Source organism: Rhincodon typus, chromosome 22 (genome assembly GCF_021869965.1).
Source record: "Rhincodon typus isolate 14 chromosome 22, sRhiTyp1.1, whole genome shotgun sequence".
NCBI lineage: Eukaryota > Metazoa > Chordata > Chondrichthyes > Orectolobiformes > Rhincodontidae > Rhincodon > Rhincodon typus.
The window spans coordinates 14,965,899-14,989,521 of record NC_063353.1 but is presented as its reverse complement, the minus strand read 5'-3'; the positions used below and the strand labels follow the sequence as shown (position 1 = coordinate 14,989,521).

The following is a 23,623-nucleotide window of genomic DNA, read 5'->3' as shown; positions in this document are numbered from 1 at the left end:
TTAAACAGGGGCTCAAATGCCACAAAAGGTAAGTACAGGAGTTATTTTGGCTCCTTTACATACAATATCCAATGTTTAAAAATTCAATTACCAGCACTTAAACTTCCTTTTATTGTATTAGTCACCAGGCATTACCAGCTATGTTTTCGCTGCGAATGTGTCTGTGTGGAGGTAACACAGATACATTTCATTTACAGTCATTTTAAAGGCAACCACAATATTTGCCTGTCAAGAGTTTCTCACTGTTTATTTTAAAAGACTGCCATTTTTCTGATGAGTTTTTTGAGGACATGATTACCTAGTTTGAGCTCCACACATCATCCCCAATAACTGATTAGGAACATTCACAGTTTATTGAAATTCTCCAAACTCTAGAGACTCCTGAGGTATCAACACTGAACCAATTGGGTGGGCACAAATTCCACCTTGGCAACCTCCTACTGGGTTTGGTCTTAGTACAAGATAATTGATATTGCGTCTGTCAGCACTTAACTTCCAATATGGTTAATGATGTATTTATTAATCATTAACTTCAGAACATTCCCAGTAACACACTACACAGTCAGGTTAGTATGTAAACTGTAAATTTATTTATATTATTGCAATATTACAAGTGCAAAACATCAGGGATCTAAAGATTTAAACTAATCTCATGTCAAGTAACAAAAATATATGACTAGTTTCAATCTCCATGTAGCGAGGTTCCTCAGGAGGTTATGTACAGGAGGAATTTTGACTCCTTTATGTGCAATATCCCAGATTTTAAAACTCTTTTGTGAATGCTAGGTTTACCACTTTGTATCTTCAATAAACCCAAAACTTTAAATTAATAAAGAAAACATGTACATATGTATTTGTCCATGTGCACTCATTCCAAAGAACCCAATCTCATTTTTTCAGTTATTTCTCTTCTCATATCTGTGTGCTTCTTCAGGCTCTGGATCTCATATGGAAGATTCAAGTCCCAAACAAATAGCTGTGATTGCAATTCTGTAACATGAAATTTCAACTATTAATTTCAAGAAACAAGGTGAGAGAGTTTAAGCGTGAGAAAGATTTAACCTTTTCACCAGATGAAGTTGCATTATACCATGCAATAAATAAAACATTGAAAGTACGCACTTGGTTATGTGGAATCAATAGCTTGTTTTTTCTTTTTTTAAAACAATTAACTGTGAAAACTAATGCAATAATTCAGATGAAAATCTTCACTTAATTACACAACTGTAATACACAGCCAAAATTTATTTATTAAATGTATAACTTTGTTTATTTTTCAAACAATTACAACAAAATATTCAGAAAATTAACCATACCGCTCTGCTGTTTGTCGTTTTCATTGTAATCTATACAGACATTTCCTAGGATCAGCATGACAGTACGAAGGTGTCCCTTCTCTAAAACACAGAATTAAAGAAATGTGCTTAGCAGGAATAAAAGTATTAAAGAATCTCGATCTATTATTAAAAGCAATACATTAATTTGCAATACAAAAATGACATTTATTCATTCAAAATCTGCATAAGCTTCTCTTGGTATTTTCTGTTGTAAGCTCCTATGTCCAAATGTATAAATGACCCCAATCTAAGTAAATATCAATGTAACTCTTGGAGGAAACAGAAGTATCACTAGCAGAAGAACTTCCAGCAGAGATCCATGATTATTCTTTCACAAAAGCATCTATTCTATTACATAGTAAGAGCAGAGCACAGATTCCAGGGGCATATAAAAATACAACTGTTAACCTAACAAAATATAAATAATTGAGGGCACTGCAACAGTAAGTAATGTTATGCCCCACCATACAGTCTTGTTCACTAAAAATTAGTTGCAGGTCGTGTTCACCCTGGAAAACGTGAGACACACTTCACTAGTCCTAGTTTTTTCACCTATTGTGACAACTATTATTTTACAATAACTTTTTGAAAATAAAAGCAAATGTTCCAAAGTTTAAAAAAAAAGTTGCATTACAGTTTTTTTTAATTTAAGCAGTTATTTGTAAAATACTTTGAAGTAATCCATGATTCGATCTTTGAAATCAAGGCTCAAAACCTTACCAATTTGTGCTGGCACCATACTTCTGATAGAATGACAAAATTTCTCAATGACCCAAATGGGTTGATGAGTGGAAAGATCTAATAATACGACATCACCTCCTCCTGTTCCAATCCAAAGGGTGCTTGTCTTCTGAAGATAAAGTGCTTTCACTCTGGCTGAGTATGTCTCATTCCTAGGAAAACAAAATTTTCTTTCGTAAATGCATTGCAAAACAAGATAATGCATTCACTTTTTTGGAGCATCTGATTAAATTAATGCAAGTTAAAATAATGAACTGAAAAATAATAAAACTACCGACCATTGTGGTTCTGAAGACAAGATTCTAAATAAAACCATGTTATTTTGATCCTTTGCATTCAGCTCTTCTACCAGCGCTCATACTTTGAGAGTTTCAATTTTGGTATACTTCTACAAAATATCCTCTCCACCAAAATATAGAAAGTGGGCAAAAGCAACCTGCTAATAAGCAATGTGAAATGGACTGCAGCAGAGCAATAAACCCTATAACATAAACAGTGTAAGTAAGTTATAGGAAACAATGATTTGTACGAGATTTTCTACCCATTGCCCATGATGGGTATGAAAGAGCTCATACTACAGGAGGTACAAGAGGTCTTAAAATGCATAAAGGTAAATAAACACCCAGGACCAGATCAGGTGTTTCCCAGAAATTTATGGGAGGCTAGGGTGGAGATTGCTGGCCCCTTTCTGGGATGACTGGAGGCTGGCTAACGTGGTGCTATTATTTAAGACAGACTGTAAGGAAAAGCCAGGGAACTATAGACTGGTGAGCCTGACATCAGTGGTGGGTAAATTGATGGAAGGGATTCTGAGGGACAGGATTTACATTTGGATACATTTGAATACATACATTTGAAAAGGCAAGGACTGATTAGGGATTATCAACATGGCTTTGTGCATGGGAAATCATGTCTCACAAAACTGATTGAATTTTTTGAGGAGGTGAAAAAGAAGATTGATGAAGGTACAGCAGTACATGTTGTCTACATGGACTTCAGCAAAACGTTCGACAAGGTTCCACATGATAGACTGGTTCGTAAGATTAGGTCACATGGGATCCAAGGAAGCCAGACAAGTGGATACAAAATTGGCTTGAAGGTGGGAGACAGAAGGTCGTGGTAGAGGATTGCTTTTCGGACCGGAGGCCTGTGACCAGCAGTTCACCGCAAGGATTGGTGCTGGGTCCACTGCTTTCATCATTTATGTAAATGATTTGGACGTGTGTATAACAGGTATGGTTAGTAAGTTTGCAGATGACACCAAAATTGATGGTGTCATGGACTGTGAAGTAGATCTTCACAGAATACAACAGGATCTTGATCAAATGAGCCAGTGGGCTGAGGAGTGGCAAATGGAGTTTAATTTAAATAAATGTGAGGTGTTGTACTTTGGGAAGGCAAACCAGGGCAGGACTTACACAGTTAATGGTAGGGCCCTGGGGAGCGTTGCTGAAAAAGAGACTTAGGAGTGCAGATGCATAGTTCCTTGAAAGTGGAGTCACAGGTAAACAAGGTGGTGAAGGTGGTGTTTGGCACGCTTGCCTTCATTGATCAGTGCATCGAGTACAGGAGTTAGGATGTCATGTTGCAGCTGTACACGACATTAGAGAAGCCACTTTTAGAATACTGCATACAATTCCGGTCAACCTTCTATTGGAAAGATGTTGTTAAAGTTAAGAGAGTGCAGAAACGGACCAGGTGTTGCCAGGACCAGAGTATTTGAGTTGTAGGGAGAGGCTGAATAGGCTGGTGCTATTTTCCCTGGAATGTCAGAGGCCAAGAGGTGACTTTATAGAGGTTTATAAAATCATGAGGGGCATGGATAGAGTGAATAGCCAAGTGCCAATAGAGCTCTTTTCTCTAGGGTGGGCAAGTCCAAAACTAGAGGACACAGATTTAAGGTATAAGGGGAAAGATCTGAAAAAGGACCCGTTCGGCAACCTTTTCACACAAAGAGTGGTCCATGTATGGATGAGCTGCCAGAGGAACTGGGTGGAGGCAGGTACAATTACAACATTTAAAAGCCATCTGGATGAGTACATGATTAGGAAGGGTTTAGAGTGATAAGGGCCAAATGCTGGCAAATAGGACTAGATCAGATTGGGACGTCTGGTCAGCACAGATGAGTCAGACCGAAGGGTCTGTTTCCATGCTGTATGACTCTATGACTTACCAGTTTATTCTTATTTGATGTAAAGCTGTGACATCAGAATAGCAAGATAAATTTTACAAACTGTTTCTGTAATTTAAAAATCATCCCTTCAACCTACACAATATAATTCTAAAAAGAAGTTTGTGAGCATTAACTGCAGCACTGGTTGCTAGAAAAAGATCCAGGAATGAACAGCCATTTTCATCATACAATTGTATTCGTTAAAGGAGGTGGCTTACCACTAACTTCTCAATATAAATGGGGATTAGTAACGAATGCTGGCCTTACCAACAGTGCCCATGATCCATGAATGAATTGAAAACCCACTTCTACATCATAATTGAAGGGCACTTGCATTTCAGCTATTGCCAGAACATATTTCAAAATGTTAGAGGAGAAACTAATTGAAATCAATTAAATACTTACTTAAGAATAGAAGCACAATCAATTGACATACTCATTTTGTATAATTTTTTGTCCCAAAGTTCAACAACATGGCTGTCCTTCTTTGCCAGATAAATATATTTATCAATCACCATGGTGATAATATTTCCATCACTATGATACTTCTGGCTTCTGCAAAAATAGTGGAAAAGCATAATGAATAATCTTAATTTATTTCAATTGTACACAGTAAATCATAAGTATAATAGTTAAGGAAATTATGTATCTCAGACCAAAAATATCCAAAGACTTAAATATTTATGATTTGACCATTGAGAGGTGGTGAAAATTGTGACTGGCTATCCATGGAGTTGGGAAGATACCATGGATCCTTAAAAATAAGATGTGTTCTGTGGATACAGATATTTCACATCTAGATTTCCAAGGTCAAATTATTGCCATTGGGCAAAGACAATATTCCATGAATCACAATAGCTGAGAAAATGAACTCTGCTGGGCTCTTTGAAAACTGCATATATAAATATCTGTAATGACCTAGCGCTTTTCGGAAGTCCTGCGCTTCAAACTTTGTAACAAAAAGACTATGGCTTTTATTATGGAGTGTTTCCAGGTATGGGTTAGAAATAAAAATAGCATCTGGTTGTGCAGTTTCAAGAGAGATCTGTGTCAACTTTCCCTGGTACTATCATGTCATATAGAAGCTTGGCTGAGTTTCAAAACCTACAACTAATTCAGCATGGGTTGAGTGTTCATAATTTGATTGACAACATAGGGAGATTACTAAAGGATTAATAGTCAATAGTCATAGTCATGGAATCATAGAGTTATACTGAATGGAAACAGACCTTTCAGTCCAACTCATCCATGCTGACCAGATATCCTAAATTAATCTAGTCCCATTTGTCAGCATTTGGCCCATATCCCTCTAAACCATTCCTACTCTGTACCCATCCAGATACTTCTTAAATGTTGTAATTTTACCAGCCTCCACCACTTCCTCTGGCAGCTCATTCCATACACACACCAACCTCTGCATGAAAAAGTTGCTCCTTAGGTCCCTTTCAAATCTCTCCCCTCTCACCTTAAACCTATGCCCTCTAGTTTTAAATTCCCCTACCCTGGGGGAAAAGATCTTGGCTATTCACCCCATCAACGATCTTCATAATTTTATAAACTTTTATTAGGTCACCCCTCAGACCCCGATGCTCCAAGGCAGACAGCCCTAGCCTATTCAGCTTCTCCCAATAGCTCAAACCCTCCAACCCGGGCAACATCATTGTATATCTTTTCTGAACCCTTTCAAGTTTCACAACGTCCTTCCTAAAGAAGGGAGACCTGAATTGAATACAGTATTCCAAAAGTGGCCTAAACAATGTCCTGTACAGCCGCAACATGACCTCCCAACTCCTACACTCAATGCATTGACCAATAAAGGCAAGCATACCAAACACCTTCTTCACTATCCTGTCTACCTGCGACCCTACTTTCAAGGAACTACGAATCTGCACTCCAAGGTCTCTTTGTTCAGCAGCACCTCACATTTATCTAAATTAAACTCCATCTGCCAATCCTTGGCCCATCGCTGATCAAGGTCCTGTTGTACCTTGAGATAACCTTCTTTGCTGTCTGCTACACCACCAATTTTGGTGTAATCTGCAAACTTACTAACTATACCGCCTATATCCACACCCAAATCATTTATATAAATGACAAAAAGCAGTAGACTCAGCATCGATCTTTGTGGCACACTGCTGGTCACAGGCCTCCAGTCTGAAAAGCAACCCTCCACCACCACCCTCTGTCTCCTACCTTCAAGCCACTTCTGTATCCAAATAGCTAGTTCTCCCTGTATTACATGTAATCTAACCCGTCTACCATGCCGAACCTTGTTGAACATCTTGCTGAAGTCCATGTAGATCATGTCCACTGTCTGCCTTCATCAATCTACTTTGTTACTTCTTCAAAAAAACTCAAGCAAGTTAATGAGACACGATTTCCCACACAGAAAGCCAATGTGACTATCCTAATCCATCCTTACCTTTCCAATTACATGTAAATCTTTTCCCTCAGATTTCCAACAACTTGCCCACCACCAATGTCACACTCATCAGTCTATAGCTCCCTGGCTTTTCCTTTCCACCTTTGTTAAATCGTGGCACCATGTTGGCCAACCTCCAGTCTTCTGGCACCTCACCTGTGGCTACTGATAATAGAAATATCTCAGCAAAGGGCCCAGGAATCACTTCCCTAGCTTTCCACAAACTTCTACGTTACACCTGATCAGGTCCTGGGGATTTATCCACCTTTATGTGACAACCAGCACTTACTCCTCTGTAGTATGGACATTTTTCAAGATGTAGCTATTTATCTCCCCAAGTTCTCTAGCTTCCATATCCTTTTGCACAGTTAACACTGATGTAAAATACTCATTTAGCATCTCCCCCATCTCCTGTGGTTCCACACATAGGCAGCCTTGCTACAGTCACATCAGTTTGCTTTTTTCATTTAGGATTAACTATTCAACAGATCTAAATATGCTTTTTGAGTATCATGCATGCAAGTGTTAGAGCTGCTATCAATAATGGGTAAATTAATGGAACTGAAGAGTGGCAAATCCCCAGGGCCTGATGGTTTCTATCCACTGTGAATAAAGGAGGTAGGAGAGCACATTGCCAATGCCCTAACCATAATCTTTCAGACCTCCCTGGATTCAGGAGTTGTACCTCCGGATTGGAAATTTGCTCATATCACTATGCTCATTAAGAAAGGTGAAAGAGGAAAACCAGGGAATTACAGACCAGTTAGCCTAACATCTGCTAGGGAAGCTGTTGGAGTCTGCAATCAAGGATAGGGTAAATGATCACCTCGAAAAATTTCAGCTCATCAGGCAGAGTCAGCATAGATTCATGCAGGGTAGGTCATGCCTGACAAACCTCAGAGGTTTTTGAATAGATCACAAAGAGACGGACAGAGCCAAGTCTATGGATGTTGCTTATATGGATTTCCAGAAGACTGTTAGACAAGGTGGAAGCCCATGGAATTGAGGGTAAATTATTAACATGTACAGGAAATTGGTTGAATGGCAAGAAACAGAAAATTGGAATAATGGATAGCTATTCAAATTGGCAGGACATGATCAGTGGTGTCCTGCAGGGATCTGTACTGGGGCCTCAATTATTCACAAATTCAACAATGACTTGGATAACGGCATAAGAAGTCAAATATCCAAATCTGCTGATAACACCAAATTGGGCTGCATTGCAGACAATGTTGATGACAGCATAAAATTATAACAGCTTGTCGACAGTTTAGGCAAATGGGCAAAGATGGCTAGATGGATTTTAGTGAGCAAGTGCGAGGTTATCTTTTTTGGACAAAAAGGGATAGAGGAGGTTTTTTTTTTAGAATGCACAAAGTTAAATGTCGTGGATGTCCATTGAGTTTGGGGAGTTCAGGTGCATAGCTCTTTAAACAGCCACTAACAGGTGCAGATAATAGTCAAGAAGGCTAAGGGAATGCTGGCCATCATATCTAAAGAGTTGGAATACAGGGATGCAGACATTATGCTGCAGTTATACAAAACCCTAGTTAGACCCCAGTTACAGTACTGAGAGCAGATCTGAGCACGGGAAGGAGGTTTTGGTCCTGGAGGGAGTTCAATGCATATTTACAAGGATGGTATCTGGATTTCAGGAGTTAAGTTATGAGGAGAGATTAAACAAATTAGATCTTTATGGTCTAGAATTTAGAAGGTTAAGGGGTGATCTAATTGAGATCTTCAGGTTATTAATAGGGAAAAACAAGGTAGAGAAACAAACTATTTTCACTGTTTGAAGATTCTAGAACTGGGGGCATAGTCTAAGAATTAGGAACAGGCCATTCAGGAGTGATGTGAGAAAGCACTTCTACATGCAAAGTATAATGGAGATTTGGGACTCTCTTCCTCAAATGGCAGTCAATGCTAATTCAATTGTTAAATTTAAATCTGAGATAGACAACTTTTTTATTAAGCAAGGATATCAAGGGATACGCCCGAAGCAGGCATATAGAGTTAGGCCACAGATCAGCCATGATCTTATGGAGTGGCAGAGCAGGCTCAAGGGGCTGAATGGCCTACTCCTGCTCCTATGTTCTAGATTACTGAAGGTTTATTCTACATCTCCACATTGCTTCTGAGGTCTGCCCATTGTAGATACTGGATGACTGGCTATAGAGGTAGGATGAGAAACTGAGAAGCAATGGGGAATGTTGGGAACATGAGTTGGTATGAATGGTGTAATAGGTGATTGGTGGGTAAGGGAGTGTTAGGCGCAAGGGCAAGGCAGCCTTAAAACTACAAAAGCAACAGGGACAAAATTGTGAGGAACCAAGGTGGTCTTCTAACCAGTCCGCCTCAATGCTTGCCTGTCCCTGTGAATGTCTATGCTGTTCTGAGATTGGTGTGTCTGACTCTATCCCATGACCCTCTCATTTTACCAACCAACACAAAAGTTGCAGAATTCGAGGTTTATCTTATTGAAGCAGGTCCAGTGATTATGGAAATTTCCTGACAAGGTTCTGCTTTACTAGTCAAAATTTAATTGTCAGTCTCTCTTTATTTTTTGAAAATAGCATCTTGCTTTCCAACTTTTGTACCTTGAAGCTGTTGGACTCCAAAGAATTATTCAACTGCAAAAACAAGTAAGGATTTAATCCTGTAGCAACTTTAAAGTGTGCTAAACTCAAAGTATAACCCCATCCATAGTCAAATGTGATTAATCACAAAGGGACAAGACTTACTTCATCTCTCTGTCAAAGAACAGAAACTGCAGAATATTCTCATTACCTTTCAACTAAATTGACTGTTATTGTTAATAAGCCTGGTAAGTTGAAACCCTTCTTAAAAGGACATTCTTAATTGGTATTCTTTTCAAGATGTGTGTAAAATAAATTTAAGACTATTAACTTTAGCCTATTCCTCACAAAACCCAGGAGTTACTGGGTCATACAAAATGACTATTTACTTTTCAGTTGACTAGAACATTGCACATGTCCAGATAAGTGGGCAGAATAGTTATTATCCTTCACCTGATTCTGTCACATTTTACGATCAAACTTTCGAATAAGAAGTGAATCAATTTTTTAAAAAATGTTAAACTTATTAGAAACAGATTCATTCTGAAAGCTGCAGTAATAGGACAAGATGACAACCATCACTTACACATGACAAAGTTGCCATATTTATCAATTCATTTAAAAATGGAGATGAAAAAGCCATTGAAAATAATCAGTTTATACACTTGCATGGAAACCAAAAAAATTAAATTTATATCAATAAGGTCAAAATCTCCAAAACTAGGCAAAGAATCTAATAACTTACAGAGTCCTTGTGTTTGTGTCTATCACCTTCTGAACCGTAAAATTGCTGCTGAGTGATATGATCTTTGTTCCACAGCTTGCCCAAAAAGCTATCAGTTCTGAAGTGGGTGATATGCTCAAGCATACCAAAGGGGTACTGATGTCACCAATGTCCACAACCTTCAGTGGTGCACCATCTTGGTACTGTCAGATCAGAATAAAGTACTAATTACCGTTTGTGGTGCTTTAAGTTTAGGATCACACAGTTTCAAACATTTTGGTTGAATATCCTTGGATTCATGTATTTGGAGGCCACAAGACCTCTTTGACGAAGCAGTTACAATATACTACAATTAATCTTGCTGGTTTTGTAAACCACTCAGAAGAAGAACCTACATGAACACAGACATACAAGTACACCATCAAAATGACCAAGATTTGTTCTAAGTGAAGTTTTACATTGATATGAGGACTGTCCAAATAAATATAAATAAAACTTTTGTATTTGTTTGTTTGGAGTGTTTCTGCCAGTATTACTGAGACTAATAAATACATACTTTGAAAGTGCATTCTGAGTAAACTGGTATGGTCTGCCTTCAAATGAGAGGAATATCAGGACAAGTGTCAGAAAAGGTGGTAAAGGGAGGATGGGGAAGAGAAGCAAGGGAGAGAAGGTGGTAGATGAGAAGTGGGCAGACGGGAGTGTAAAAAGACTTGCAGAAGAACTCCAGCAAAGGAATTCCAGAGTTTAGAGTCTACACTACTGAAGGCATGATCAATAATGACAAAGTGCATAAAATAAGGGATGTACAACATATCAAATTGGATGAGTTCAGAGACCTGACAGGCACATAGCACTGAAGGGGATTCAGAAATAAGGAGGGATTTTAAAAGGATGAAGATATTTAATTCAGGCTTTAATGGTCTGGGAGTCAAAGCAGGTCAGCAATAAGAGGAACAATGGGCAAATCTGTTCCTGAATACAGGTTGTGAAGTTTTGGATGAATTCAAAATTACAGAGGATGGAAGATGGCAAGTTGGCCAGAAGAGCAAAGTTCAGAACTAACAATAGAATGGATGAGATTTTCAGCAACAGAACACCTAAAGATAATGGATCTTGTCTCCCCAAAATTTAGTTGGAAAAATGTGCTACTCATCTGGAACTAAATGTTGGACGAACAGTCTGGCAAATCAGAGCAGTTGGGGGCAGGGACACGTGGCCAAGAGAGGTAGCGATGAGGTGATGTCTGTGTACTGTTGCAAATTGACATTATATTTTATAGGTAATGTCATTGAAGAGTGGCTTGTAGGTGAGAAATAGGAAAGAGTTTTGATAGCTGTCTTAAGGTTTTGCAGTAGTTAACTGGGCGAGAGTCGCAATAAAAAAAAAATGCAGATGGCTCTCTGGATTGGTCTGTAATAGCTAACAATTCTTGCACAAAAATGAAACAAGATGAGGGTACTCCCACATAACTGGACAATGGAGGAAATGCATTGGAGGAGAATGGTGTGGTCAACCATATCAAAGGCTGCACACCAACTAACAAGGATAAAAAAGGTAGTTTACCACTGTCATAGGGGTCACATAGGATATAATTTGTGACTTTTATTCGGGTTATTTTAATGTTGTGGAAACCAGATTGAAGATACTCAAATGTAGAGTCACAGGAAAGAGGGAATGGATTTGGCATGCAACAGTACATTTGAGAATTTTCTTTTTCAAAGAGAAAGGCAACGCTGGGAATGAAGTTGAATCAAAATTTTCGTGTGATAAAATCAGATAACATGGGTTGAATCATAATTCATAAATTGCTTTTTAGTATTTACACACAAGGTTTGCGTTATTTTGATGAAAGGTAAATTTACCTTTACTGTTGTATCCTTAAAAATAGCAAGCTTTCCATCTGCTGTCCCCACCAATAGGAAATTGTCTTCTTTGCTAGGAACAACAGAAAATGTTTTGATGAGTATGTATAGTCACCATTTTCAATGTCTTTCCATCAGGCAGTATTGCAGAATGTATGTGGCACCCTATTACAGAGGCAAGGGCAAGTATTACAACAAGGGATTGACAATAATGCTTGCCAAACCAGTGACTCCTATATCCCAAGTCTAAAAGAAGAATTCTATTCCTTTCAATGGTATTTCTCAGGTCTAGAAAGTCTGGGAAGTAGATACAAAATACATATAACCGTGTTAAATGTACCCTGTATCCGGTTTTTTTTTTAAACCATGAGACCTGCAACTTAAGTCATCTAAGGTACCAAGGGATTTGCCAGCGTCCTTATTACCAAAACGATCAACGTATGTGTAGTGAACTTGATTGGCCTGATATCCCAGGGTTGGTTGTATTAAATTTGATTGATTGTATCAAATCTGGAATAAAGAATCTAATGATAACCATGAAATCAATGTCGATCATTGAAAAATTCATCTGGTTCACTGATATCCTTTAAGGAAGGTATCTGCCATCCTCACCTTCTATATGCCTCCAGACTCTCAGCAATCTGGTTGACTCTTAACTGCTGGCTGGGCAATTAGGGATGGGTGATAAATGCTGGCCTGGCCAGGACATTCACATCCACATCCCGCAAATAAATTATTTAAAAATTTCCTGCAGAAATCTTTTTTAAATCTCTTACAGGGATCATATCTAATTCTGGAACTCTGACAGTGGGAAGTGATTTCAGTTCATTTTCCCATTTCATTTGACTTTTTGGTTCATTGCATCACAGGGTCTTATCTCATTGAACAAGAGATGTTCTTGTCCTAGAATCTACTGCATTAGCACCTGAATCAGGTGAGTGGCCTTTGTAGGGACAGAGTGCATTGCAGACTACAGCCAAACTGGAAAGAAATGAAGTCCTACTGACTCCAGCCTTGACACTATCCCTCTGCGCGTCACAACTGCAAATGTTTGAAGTGTGGAGAGGTGGGTATGGTGTTTGAGAGCACCAACTTATCAGTGTCTGATGTGCTGGTGGACTTGTAAGATTTATGTTTTCTCCACTCTCACCAATTACTGGCTTGTTTTGAATTGGGTTTGGACCAGAGCTTTACTCCCAAGTAGCTGCCTTCATAATGGGCACCCATTTTCATCTGTTTTGCCCTTAATAGCATTTTAGATTGGAAACATGTGATGAAGGATTCCCATGGTCCAAAGTTTAAAAAATGAACCTTTCTCCTCCCTTCCTGATTGGTCCTACACCCTCATTACCCTGCTAAAACCTGGTGTCTAACCCCTGTTAGAGGTGCAATCTCCAGTCTTCTAGCCCATTCTTTTTACTTTGTCTTGTACTCCCTGACACCACCCTGCGCCCCCATTCTCTCCCAGCCTCCCTTCCCAAATCCATAACTTCAACGACTGTCCAGCTCTGATTTTTGCGTACCTCAAAGCTTAGAATCTCTTCAAACGCAGGATTCCCTGTAACCCAATTTGAAAGATCCTCTACTCCCAATTTCAAACTTCCCCACTGAATGCTAAGACTATTTTGTGGACCCCCTTCGGAACATCACTACTAAAAATTCTTGAACTTCCAATTCCCTCCTAGATGTAGCCATGATCAGGTAACATTTGGAAGGTTTGCATTGTGGCAGGAAATTTAATCTGATGATTTGCTAGGTAAATCCTCTGCAGCTTGTGGCCTGGAGGTCCAAGAGCCATTTTGAGACAGCACAGGTCTTTCGATGTAATTTCCAGCATTAGTGCAATTGATGTTTTTCACCCAGCATTACTGCAGACGAACAACTTAGAGTCATAGAGTCATACAGCATGGAAACAGATCCTTTAGGTCCAACTTGTCCATGCCAATCAAGTTTCCTAAACTCAATTAGTCCCACTTGCCTGTGTCTGGCCCGTATCTCTCTAAACCTTTCCTATTCTTTTACCTATTCAATTGTCTTTTAAATGTTGTAACTGTACTTGCATCTACTATTTCCTCCAGCAGTACATTACATATACGAACCATCCACTGTGTGAAAAAAGTTGCCCCTCAGATTCTTTTTAAATCTTTCTCCTCTCACTTTAAAAATATGGCACCTAGTTTTGAACTCTCCCAGCCCAGTGAAAAGGCCTTCGCTATTCACCTTATTTATGCCCCTTATGATTTTCTAAATCTCTATAAGGTCACCCCTCAATCTGCTATACTCCAGGAAAAGGTCCTGGCCTATCATTTTAACTCAAACCTTCCAGTCCTGGCAACATCTTGGTAAATCTTTTCTGAACCTTCCCCAATTTAATAACATCCTTCCTATAGCAGGGTGACCTGAACTGTACACAATTCTCCAGAAGAGGCCTTACCAGCATCCTGTACAACCTCAACATAACATCCCAACTCCTATCCACAGATCTGAGAAATGAAGACAAGTGTGCTGAATACCACCTTAAACATCCTGTCTACCTGTGATGCAACTTTCAAAGTACTATGTATCTCAATCCCTAGGTCTCTCTGTTCGACAACACTGCCCAAGGTCCTAACATTGACTGCATAAGTCCTGGCTTGTTTGTTTTACCAAAATACAATACCTTGCATTCAGAACATAGAACAGTACAGCACAGTACAGGCCCTTCGGCCCATGATGTTGTGCCAAACTTATACCCTAAACCTAAGGTCTATCTAATCTCCACCCCTACTTTATACTATCATCCATACGCCTGTCGAAAAGCCACTTAAATGCCTCTAATGAGGTCGACTCCACTACCCTCTCTGGCAATGCATTCCATGCCCCAACCACTGTCTGAGTAAAGAACCTACCTCTGACGTCTCCCCTATATCAACCTCCACTCACTTTAAAACTAAGTCCCCTCGTAATAGCTACCTCCACCCGAGGAAAAAGTCACTGGCTGTCCGCTCTATCTATATCTCCGATTATTTTGTACACCTCTACGAAGTCACTTCTCATCCTTCGTCGTTCTAAAGACAAAAGCCCTAGCTCTCTCAATCTTTCCTCGTAAGACCTTCCCTCCATTCCAGGCAACTTCCTGGTAAATCTCCTCTGCACCTTTTCCAACCCTTCCACATCTTTTCTGTAATGAGGTGACCAGAACTGGACACAATACTCCAGATGTGGCCGAACCAGGCTTTTGTATAGCTGGAGCATAACTTCATGGCTCTTGAACTCAATCCCTCTATTAATGAAAGCTAACACACCATACGCCTTCTTAACAACTCTATCCACATGTGTGGCAGCTTTCAGGGAACTGTGGACATGAACCCCAAGATCCCTCTGCTCCTCCACACTGCCAAGAATCTTTCTGTTAGCCCTGTATTCTGCTTTCAAGTTTGTCCTTCCAAAATGAATCACCTCACATTTTTCAGGGTTAAACTCCATCTGCCACTTCCCAGCCTAGCTCTGCATCCCAACAATTTCCCTTTGTAACCTAGAACAGCCCTCTGCACTATCCACAACTCGACCCACCTTCGTATCGTCCGAGAATTTACTGATCCACCCTTCCACTCCTTCATCCAAATCATTTACACAAATCACAAATAGAAGAGGACCCAGAACAGATTCTTGTGGTACACCACTTGTAACTGAGCACCATGTTGAATATCTTCCGTCCACTACCACCCTTTGTCTTCTATGGGTCAGCCAATTCTGAATCCAATCTGCCACTTTTCCCCTATCCCATGCTTCCTTACTTTCTGTATGAGCCTACCATGGGGAACCTTATCAAATGCCTTACTTAAATCCATGTATACCACATCCACTGCTCTACCTTCATCCACGTGTTTGGTCACCTCTTCAAAGAATTCAATAGGGTTTGTGAGGCATGATCTACCCCTCACAAATCAAATTACATTCATGCAAATTAAATTCCATTGGTCTAATTCATCAAGATTCCTTGGTAATCTTAGATAATCCGTCGACTATACTACTAATTTTGGGGTGATCTAAATTCTCATCCAAATCATTTATATAAATGACAAACAAAGGTGGACCCAGCATCGATCTCTGCAGAACACTGCTGGTCATAGGCCTCCACCAACCACTGTCTGACTACGACCGTCAAGCCAATTTTGTATCCAATTGGCACATTCTCTCCGAATCCATATGTTCTAGCTTTACCAATTTGTCCACCATGTGGGACCTTGTTAAAGGCTTTACGAAAGTCCATGTCAACAATGTCTACCGCTCTGCCCTCCATAATTTTGATTATGTCCTCAAAAAACTTAATCAAGTTTGAGACACAATTTCCCACACACAAAGCCATTCTGACTATCCCTAATCAGTCCGTGCCTCTCCAAAATGCTTGTAAACACCATTTCTCAGAATCTCCTTTCTGATTGAGCTGTTCAAGCATTCAGTCGCATAGGTTGAAGAGTTTTCTCACACTAAGGATGTTGGATAAAATAGTCGGCATTATACGAAAACTTCTTTTTTTAACAACCTGTTGTCATCATACATTCACTGCGTGTCTAGTGTTTTCAGCTGCAAAGATACTAGGCTATCCATAAATTACAATTTGGATATCTTCAGTGCTTCAAAGGGTTGTTTTTAACCAAAGCTGTTTGGGATTGTCAATCAGTTTTTTTAAAAAAGATGTCCGTATTTTTGAGGTTTCTGTTCATATTTGATTGTATAATTCAGTTTCAAAGACAGAGAATTACCGGACCACTGACACTGCATAATTATAGGGAATCATGGCATAGTTTTTCACTAAAAATAATTGCTGATCAAACTTCATTAGAAGTGTTCCAATCCGCTTCAATCTTCCAGCAAAGTTTTTGCCTTTAATCTCTCCTGTGGGAAACCCAGCATACCAAATCCATATTTGACATAATATCCAGATATCAATCTATCCTGCTATATTTATAAAAACCTAGGAAGAAGTCTAAATTCTGATTGTTATACTAACTTGATTAGATTAAAAAAAAGCACAGTAGTTAATCAAATCCCTCACATTTAGCATTTTAAAAACTGCTCAAGTAGATATTTACCTTTGTTTCAAATCATGAGTGCAATACAAACAAGTAATAGAATCAGACATCTTCCGAAGTTGATGAACAGATTTTACATTCTCTGTGTTGACTATCCACAAATGTCCAGACTGTGTGCCTGCAACAACCCAGTTAACTTGCTCGTCAATCACACATACCAATGCCAGGCATAAAATCCGGTTATCCTCAATGTTCTGGTCAAGGGACAAAATATTTAGAACAAAAGGTACATTAAATCAATGCTGATTGAGGGAAACAATGAGAATAAGACACATTTATTCATTGTCATTTCATATAAGCATCTCCTTCACTGAAAAATATTTATAGTATCAATTTTCTGACCCCTTATAGTTAAAACACAAGTTAATAGCTTGAGAGAATTTTTTTTGCTAAAACTGAAAGAACAGCACCTCATTTTCCACTTGGAAACTCTACTGCCTTCTGAACTCAATATCAAGTTGAACAATTTTAGGGCTTGTGGCACATTCTCCCAGGTCTGCTATTACACACAACCCGTTGTTAGCCAATAATAATCCCACATTAGTAGCTATTCATTCACCCAGGCTGATCATTATCCAATCCTTTATCTATCCAACTGTTCTTCGCGCTCTCTCTTTGGGCTCTATTTCCAGCCATCATTTACTCCTTGCCCCCTGCCCCCACCCTATCTTCTGCATAAAAACCAACTTTTTACGAGCTACCATCAGTTCTGAGGAAGGGTCACTGGACCCGAAACATTAACTCTGATTTCTCTCTACAAACGTTGCCAGACCTGCTGAGCTTCTCCAGCAATTTTTGTTTTTATTTTTTGCTGATCATGGGGATGAACCATTCTGTTCAATGATATGTTTTTTCACAATTTAACACTCAGCATGAGCATGATGCCAAAAGTGCAACGCAGTGACCGTTACCTGGCAGATATTGCAGCTTCTTGATTTCACAAATTTATTTATATCTTCCTTCCTTATTTATCTCTCATATTTCATATATGCAGTTGGCAAAGTGAGAGACAATTTCTGTTCTGTCCAAACCATTCATCATTTCATCATTTTTTTCACCTGGCAGTTTAATGCTTATTTTTTTTTGCCCTCACACATGGGCTGTGAACATCATTGGCTGGCCAGCATTTATTGTCTGTCCCTAAATGCCCTTAAGAAGATGGTGGTGAGCTGCCTTCTTGAATCGTTGCAGTCCGTGTGCTGTTTTATATTTGTTTCTCCTTCTTGTTGCTGTTTCTTCTTCTTTGACAACTTGCTGATTTAATACTATTTATCCTACTCCCAACAACTCACTCATTTGAAACATTCTACGATGAGCCAATATGTGGCACTACCACTGTGCAAAATGGAACAGATTTCAAACTGATCTAGCAACTCAGGATTGGGCATGTACAAGGCACTGTGGGACATCAGTAGCAGCAAGACTGTACTCGAGGACAATCTACAAACTCAAGGCCCAGCAGTCTACCATTACCATAAGGTCAGTAGATCAAACATTTTTCTATTAAGCAAAGGTTTATTTTCCTTATGGGAGTTCAAGCTTATTTCTCATGAATTATTACACTTCCTCACATACCACAACAGCCTGTCCATCAGTATCCAGTTCTAAACACGAGAGTTGTGCCTTGTCTTGTTGTCCACTGCCAATCCAGACACTAGGCTTTTTGCAAACAGAGCTTGTAGCTACCATGCAGTCTGCTGTGAGATTACCAGGGACTATCATCCTTCTCTTCAAACAATGTAGCTCCACTGAGTTCAGAGTCTCATACACCTAAAGAAAAAAGGATGCATAAGTACACAAAATGAGAGACAACATTGTTTAACCTTTTTGATGCCATTTACAATGAAAGTATTCAAAGTACATTTTTTTCACGGAGTCTCTCCAACTATCTCTTGAAATCTTTATACTAATAAGTTGAAAGAAATAAGTTGAAGAACAGTTTTCCTGTCCCAAACCACAATTTTTTTTTATTCTTTCACGGGATGTAGGCGTAGCAGACAATATTAGCATTTGTTGTCCATTCCTAATTGCTCTTGAAATGAGTGACTTGCCAGACTATTTCAGAGGGCTGTTAAGATTCAACCATGTTGCTGTGGATCTGGTGTCACATGTAAGCCAGATGGTAGATTTCCTTACTAAAAGGACATTATAGTGAACCAGAGATAGTAGGAACTGCAGATGCTGGAGAATCCGAGACAACAAGGTGCAGGGCTGGATGAACACAGCGGGCCAAGCAGCATTATGTTCATCCAGCCCTGCACCTTATAGTGAACCAAATGGGTTTTAACAATAATTGATAATAGTTAGCATGGTCACCATTACTCAGTCCAGCTTTATATTCCAAACATATGAATCAAACTTAAGTTCCAACAGCTGCTCTAGGGGGATTTGAACCCATGTTCCCAGTGCCTTCGCCTGGGCCTCTGATTTGCTCTTGGTTTGGTAATCAGGGAGCAGTGATCCAGTGAAGACTCCTTCTTTCATACTCTCTTTGTAGTGGAGGGACCAGCCCTGCATTTCCATAGACTAGAATTGAATCCCAACAGTGTGGAAACAGGCCCTTCGGCCCAACAAGTCCACACCGAACCTCAGAGCATCCCACACAGACTCATCCCCCTATAACCCACCTAAACTAGGGAAATTTAGCATGGCCAATTCACCTAATCTACACACCTTTGGGCTGTGGGAGGAAACCAGAGCACCCGGAGGAAACCCACGCTGACACGGGGAGAATGTGCAAACTCCACACAGACAGTCGCCCGAGGGTGGAATCAAACCCGGGTCCCTGGCACTGTGAGGCAGCAGTGCTAACCACTCAGCCACCGTGCCGCCCAAATTCCATATTCTATAACAGTATGTGTGTATGGCATGCTGCTGTTCTTTTGTCTCTAAATTAATGAGCTGGACAGGACTGCCAACAAGATATCGTATAACTCAAGGAAATTAAAGATGTGTCCAATCTGATCCTGTAATTTATTTTAACCCTAAACACAGGAGTACAACTTCCTTTCAACAAAGCAAGTTTCTGCCTCTCAGAGATGCTCGATTTTGTGGCATATTTTGATAAGCTTCGTGCTCTGGAATTATGTGCATTAAGAAGAGGCCAGATGGTGCCCTGCAACAAATAGGAATACTGTCTCACCCCTAGAGTTAAAACCTAAATCTGCTGAAATAAAAGAACATTTATTTGTAAGAAATATTAGCAAAATCTGTCCAAAAATAGAAAGATTCAAAAGCCAGTGATATCAATTGAAAGTTTCAATAAAACAGACCAATCATAATTATGTAATGATGCACAGGTTAATTCCACCCAATGGCAGGAATTTAACCTTGGAAGAACTCATCTGGGGGGGATTAAAGTCTAAGACATTTGTTTCCTAAACCAAAGCCATCTGCAATATGCCCATTTCCAGCTTCAAAGAAGATCAAGTCAATGGACAATCTACCAGTTTCAAGGACGCAGGTTATATCTGATAATGAGATTGGGTATTGTTGTGCAAGGGTAGAAGGGTTTGAAACAGTAAATTCTGAGAAGCACCTTAAGATCAACCACTATGATGATTTCATATAGATTAGCAAGCAGAATAGTTAATGATTTCAAAGGAGTGAGACCAATATCCCAGGCCTGTTTATCGTCTCTGTAACAACGTCAACCATATCAATACAACTTGCAACTAGCTGCCAACATGAAACAAACATTTTGTTCGACACAAGAGCCCCTTCTAGTTAGACAAGGAAGTGATTTTCTTTTATCTCACTAGATCCTGCAAATTGTGATACTTAAGAAGGGTTTGTGAGAGAAATCTACCACATGGTGAGGTGCAGACTTTGTTTAACTGCACACAAAACATGGTAAGGAAGTAATGCAGATTTGATTTGACTGCACATTCATATCAAATCTCATTCTTATTGTACTTTTTAACTTTAACTAGGTTTGCCAAGTTTCATCAGAATTAGCTAAACAAAATTTTGGCAGATTCAACACATAATTGCCTTTACACCAATCTCCTGGATCCAGCTGGCATGAGGAGCTTCTGTTGTTGACCACATTCCAACCTATCTCCTAAGCCTCCCTGAAAGTCTGCAATCCCCATCCAGCCTCTGACGCTGCCAACAAATCTCAAACATTCCCAACTTCAGGCTACTGAGCTTTGCCATCCTTCTACCTCACAGGGGACCAAATCATCATCAGCCTTCAATCACTCCCAAAAGGAGTCTTCCAATCCCCTCTACTCATTCCTGAATTCTCAGGTTCAGATGTTCACCCAATCAAATTTTGAGATTACTAAAAACTCAGACCAATGTGTAATTTTATAGGTCATGAAGAAAAGACAGGCAAATCATTTATAGTGTTTTACTTCATTTCTTAAGTGGCTCAAAGCAGTTCCAAATAAAGTGAAATGATTTTTGAAGTCTACTGCTGCTCATCTACCGCTTCTTCATTTGCCTTGATTGTGTGGTTAGCAACGTAAGTGTGGCTAGAATCATGATGTTACAACTTTGTGTTTCAATTCTGTCAAGCTGACTTTATAGAAAACATCAACTGTTTGCAGGACAGACAGAAAACAGGATCTCATTGCTGATATAACAGAAATGTCTGACTAAATGAGGAAGTAAAGTAATAATTTAGTTGCTGGTTGCCAAGAATTCTTTTTAGACCAAACAATCATGCAATCAGATAAATGAAGGTTTCAACTGGTTCTAATGTAAACCAGACCCACTCAGTAAAAATAATGTAAAAGTTCAATTCAACTGATTTACTGGAGGAAACAGAAGCATATTTGGGAATTGAGCCAATTTGAAATCACCACTATCAAAACAAAAATGAGATAGATTTGTAAAGTCTGTTAGTTGCCCAATGAATGAGGGTGAAAATGTAACGTTGAATGCCAATAAATTAATTATCATATCCTGTTATCCTAAAATCAAGTCTATTCAATGTCTTCATAATTGATATTTTAAACAGCTGTCTTCATCCATGACTAGTTATACCTTGTCCTCTATTTTGGCAATAATGGATTGGTGACCTCAGCCTCTCTCATTAGAGCCAAGAAATTGAAAGCATTTTTTTAAAAACTGAAACATCTCAATAAAATTATTCTGTAAGACAAGTTCTCTCATTGCCCACCCTAAAACATCATGTTTGCAAGAACCATCAGGGGTAGCTGACAGGAAATTTAAACAAATATTGTAATGATATGTGATTAAGACTCCTGGATGATAGGGTCTCTTTGACTGGCTGGATAGCTGGCAAAGCCCCTCTTTCCCCTTCTTATGAAGTCTCCAACTGCCACCATTCCATCTGCTTAAATATGACCAAACTCACAATGGGAGAATGCATTAAACTTCATTGAATAAGATTGACACCTTTGTGTATATTGATTGAGGAGCTTGCCGTAACCATCTATTCATTCACACAAGTTTAGTTCAATCACATAACTCATTACATACAAATAATACAGCCATGTAATATTGAAATAAAAAAAAAAACAAAATGTAATTTCAAATGGAGATGTAATTGAATAATGTGTGGTTTTGGCAGCAGTGACTGTGAAAATGTGATAGTTTCTCCTTAGACAGCTGACACTTTGTCATTGTCTTTATTCTCAAAATAACTGAACTGTTTCCCAGCCAGATCAGTTCGTCATTATTGCCTCTTTGGATCACTGCTTATTTCTGGAATTTAAGAATATAAAAAAAAAGCCAAGTGAGGTAAAGTCCATTTGGCATGTCAAAGTTACTAGATGCAGAATCCAGGTGTAATGATACATGTTTCCTCACCATTTATGGATGTGACCAAGAGGGGGGCTTCTGCATTGATGAAAAGATTATGATGAAGAACAAAACTGCCTCAACAAAAGTACTGCCAGCTGTACACTGTACAGATAATACCTTCAAGATGAATCACTATTACATTAATTTTATAAATGACATATTGCACAGATGTATCTGTATTGGATAATATTTCATTCAACCTCCATTTGCAGATGGATGCACATTATTATTTGCAGATTATTTTGGTTTAAACATTAATATGCTATTTTTGTAAACTCTTACCTGAGAAGCTGTTGGCCTGTCCTCAGGGTTTTGCTTCAAACAATCATCAATTAAACTTTGGACAGCAGGCCACGGAGCACAGTCAAATTCTTTGACTGGATCTAAAAAGAAACAAACATCGCATGTCATATTCAGGTAAGTGATGACTTTCAAAAGTCTACATCTTACACAGGGCATAAAATATAAACAGTAACTCCTTATTTAAAGTTGTTGCATTCCTGAAAATTGTGGCTGTAAGTGAAATTACTAAATGAATTATAGGTTCCCATAGAAATCAAGGCTAAAACTAGAGTTGGGCTCCTTCAGACATTTCTTGTGCAGAACAAAAAACAAACACAGGTTGAAATATTGTACCACACATACTGTGCATTCCTAACATAAATAAACTGTAAAATAATTCAAAACATAAGAGAAACTCTGTAATGTTAGGTACTTCAGGGCGTTTCTCATCATAAAACAGCTTTAAGACATTAGTAAGTCGAAGTGGTGTACCTTCCTAAATGCCTACATTCTTAAACAAAATAACTTGTAAAATAAAATCCATTTAAAATATAGAAAGAAAGAACGAAAGAAAGAACGAAAGAAAGAACGAAAGAAAGAACGAAAGAAAGAACGAAAGAAAGAACGAAAGAAAGAACGAAAGAAAGAACGAA

The 23,623-nt window shown here is 39.0% G+C and overlaps 1 protein-coding gene across 1 annotated transcript in view; it reads right to left on the bottom strand.

Annotated features, from left to right (window-relative positions):
• Positions 1 to 567: 567 nt before the first annotated feature.
• The window catches only part of lrrk2 (leucine-rich repeat kinase 2), a 71,061-nt gene continuing 48,005 nt past the window's right edge, over positions 568 to 23,623 (bottom strand). Inside the window, exons 23-31 of the mRNA XM_048610573.1 lie at positions 22,971 to 23,071; positions 18,489 to 18,683; positions 16,914 to 17,107; positions 11,839 to 11,911; positions 9,995 to 10,176; positions 4,657 to 4,806; positions 2,058 to 2,230; positions 1,317 to 1,397; positions 568 to 990 (exon numbers count right to left, since the gene is read on the bottom strand). Of these exons, the coding sequence (XP_048466530.1) occupies positions 869 to 990; positions 1,317 to 1,397; positions 2,058 to 2,230; positions 4,657 to 4,806; positions 9,995 to 10,176; positions 11,839 to 11,911; positions 16,914 to 17,107; positions 18,489 to 18,683; positions 22,971 to 23,071 (1,271 nt within the window). The 3' untranslated portion in view covers positions 568 to 868. The remainder of the gene's footprint in view (positions 991 to 1,316; positions 1,398 to 2,057; positions 2,231 to 4,656; positions 4,807 to 9,994; positions 10,177 to 11,838; positions 11,912 to 16,913; positions 17,108 to 18,488; positions 18,684 to 22,970; positions 23,072 to 23,623) is intronic.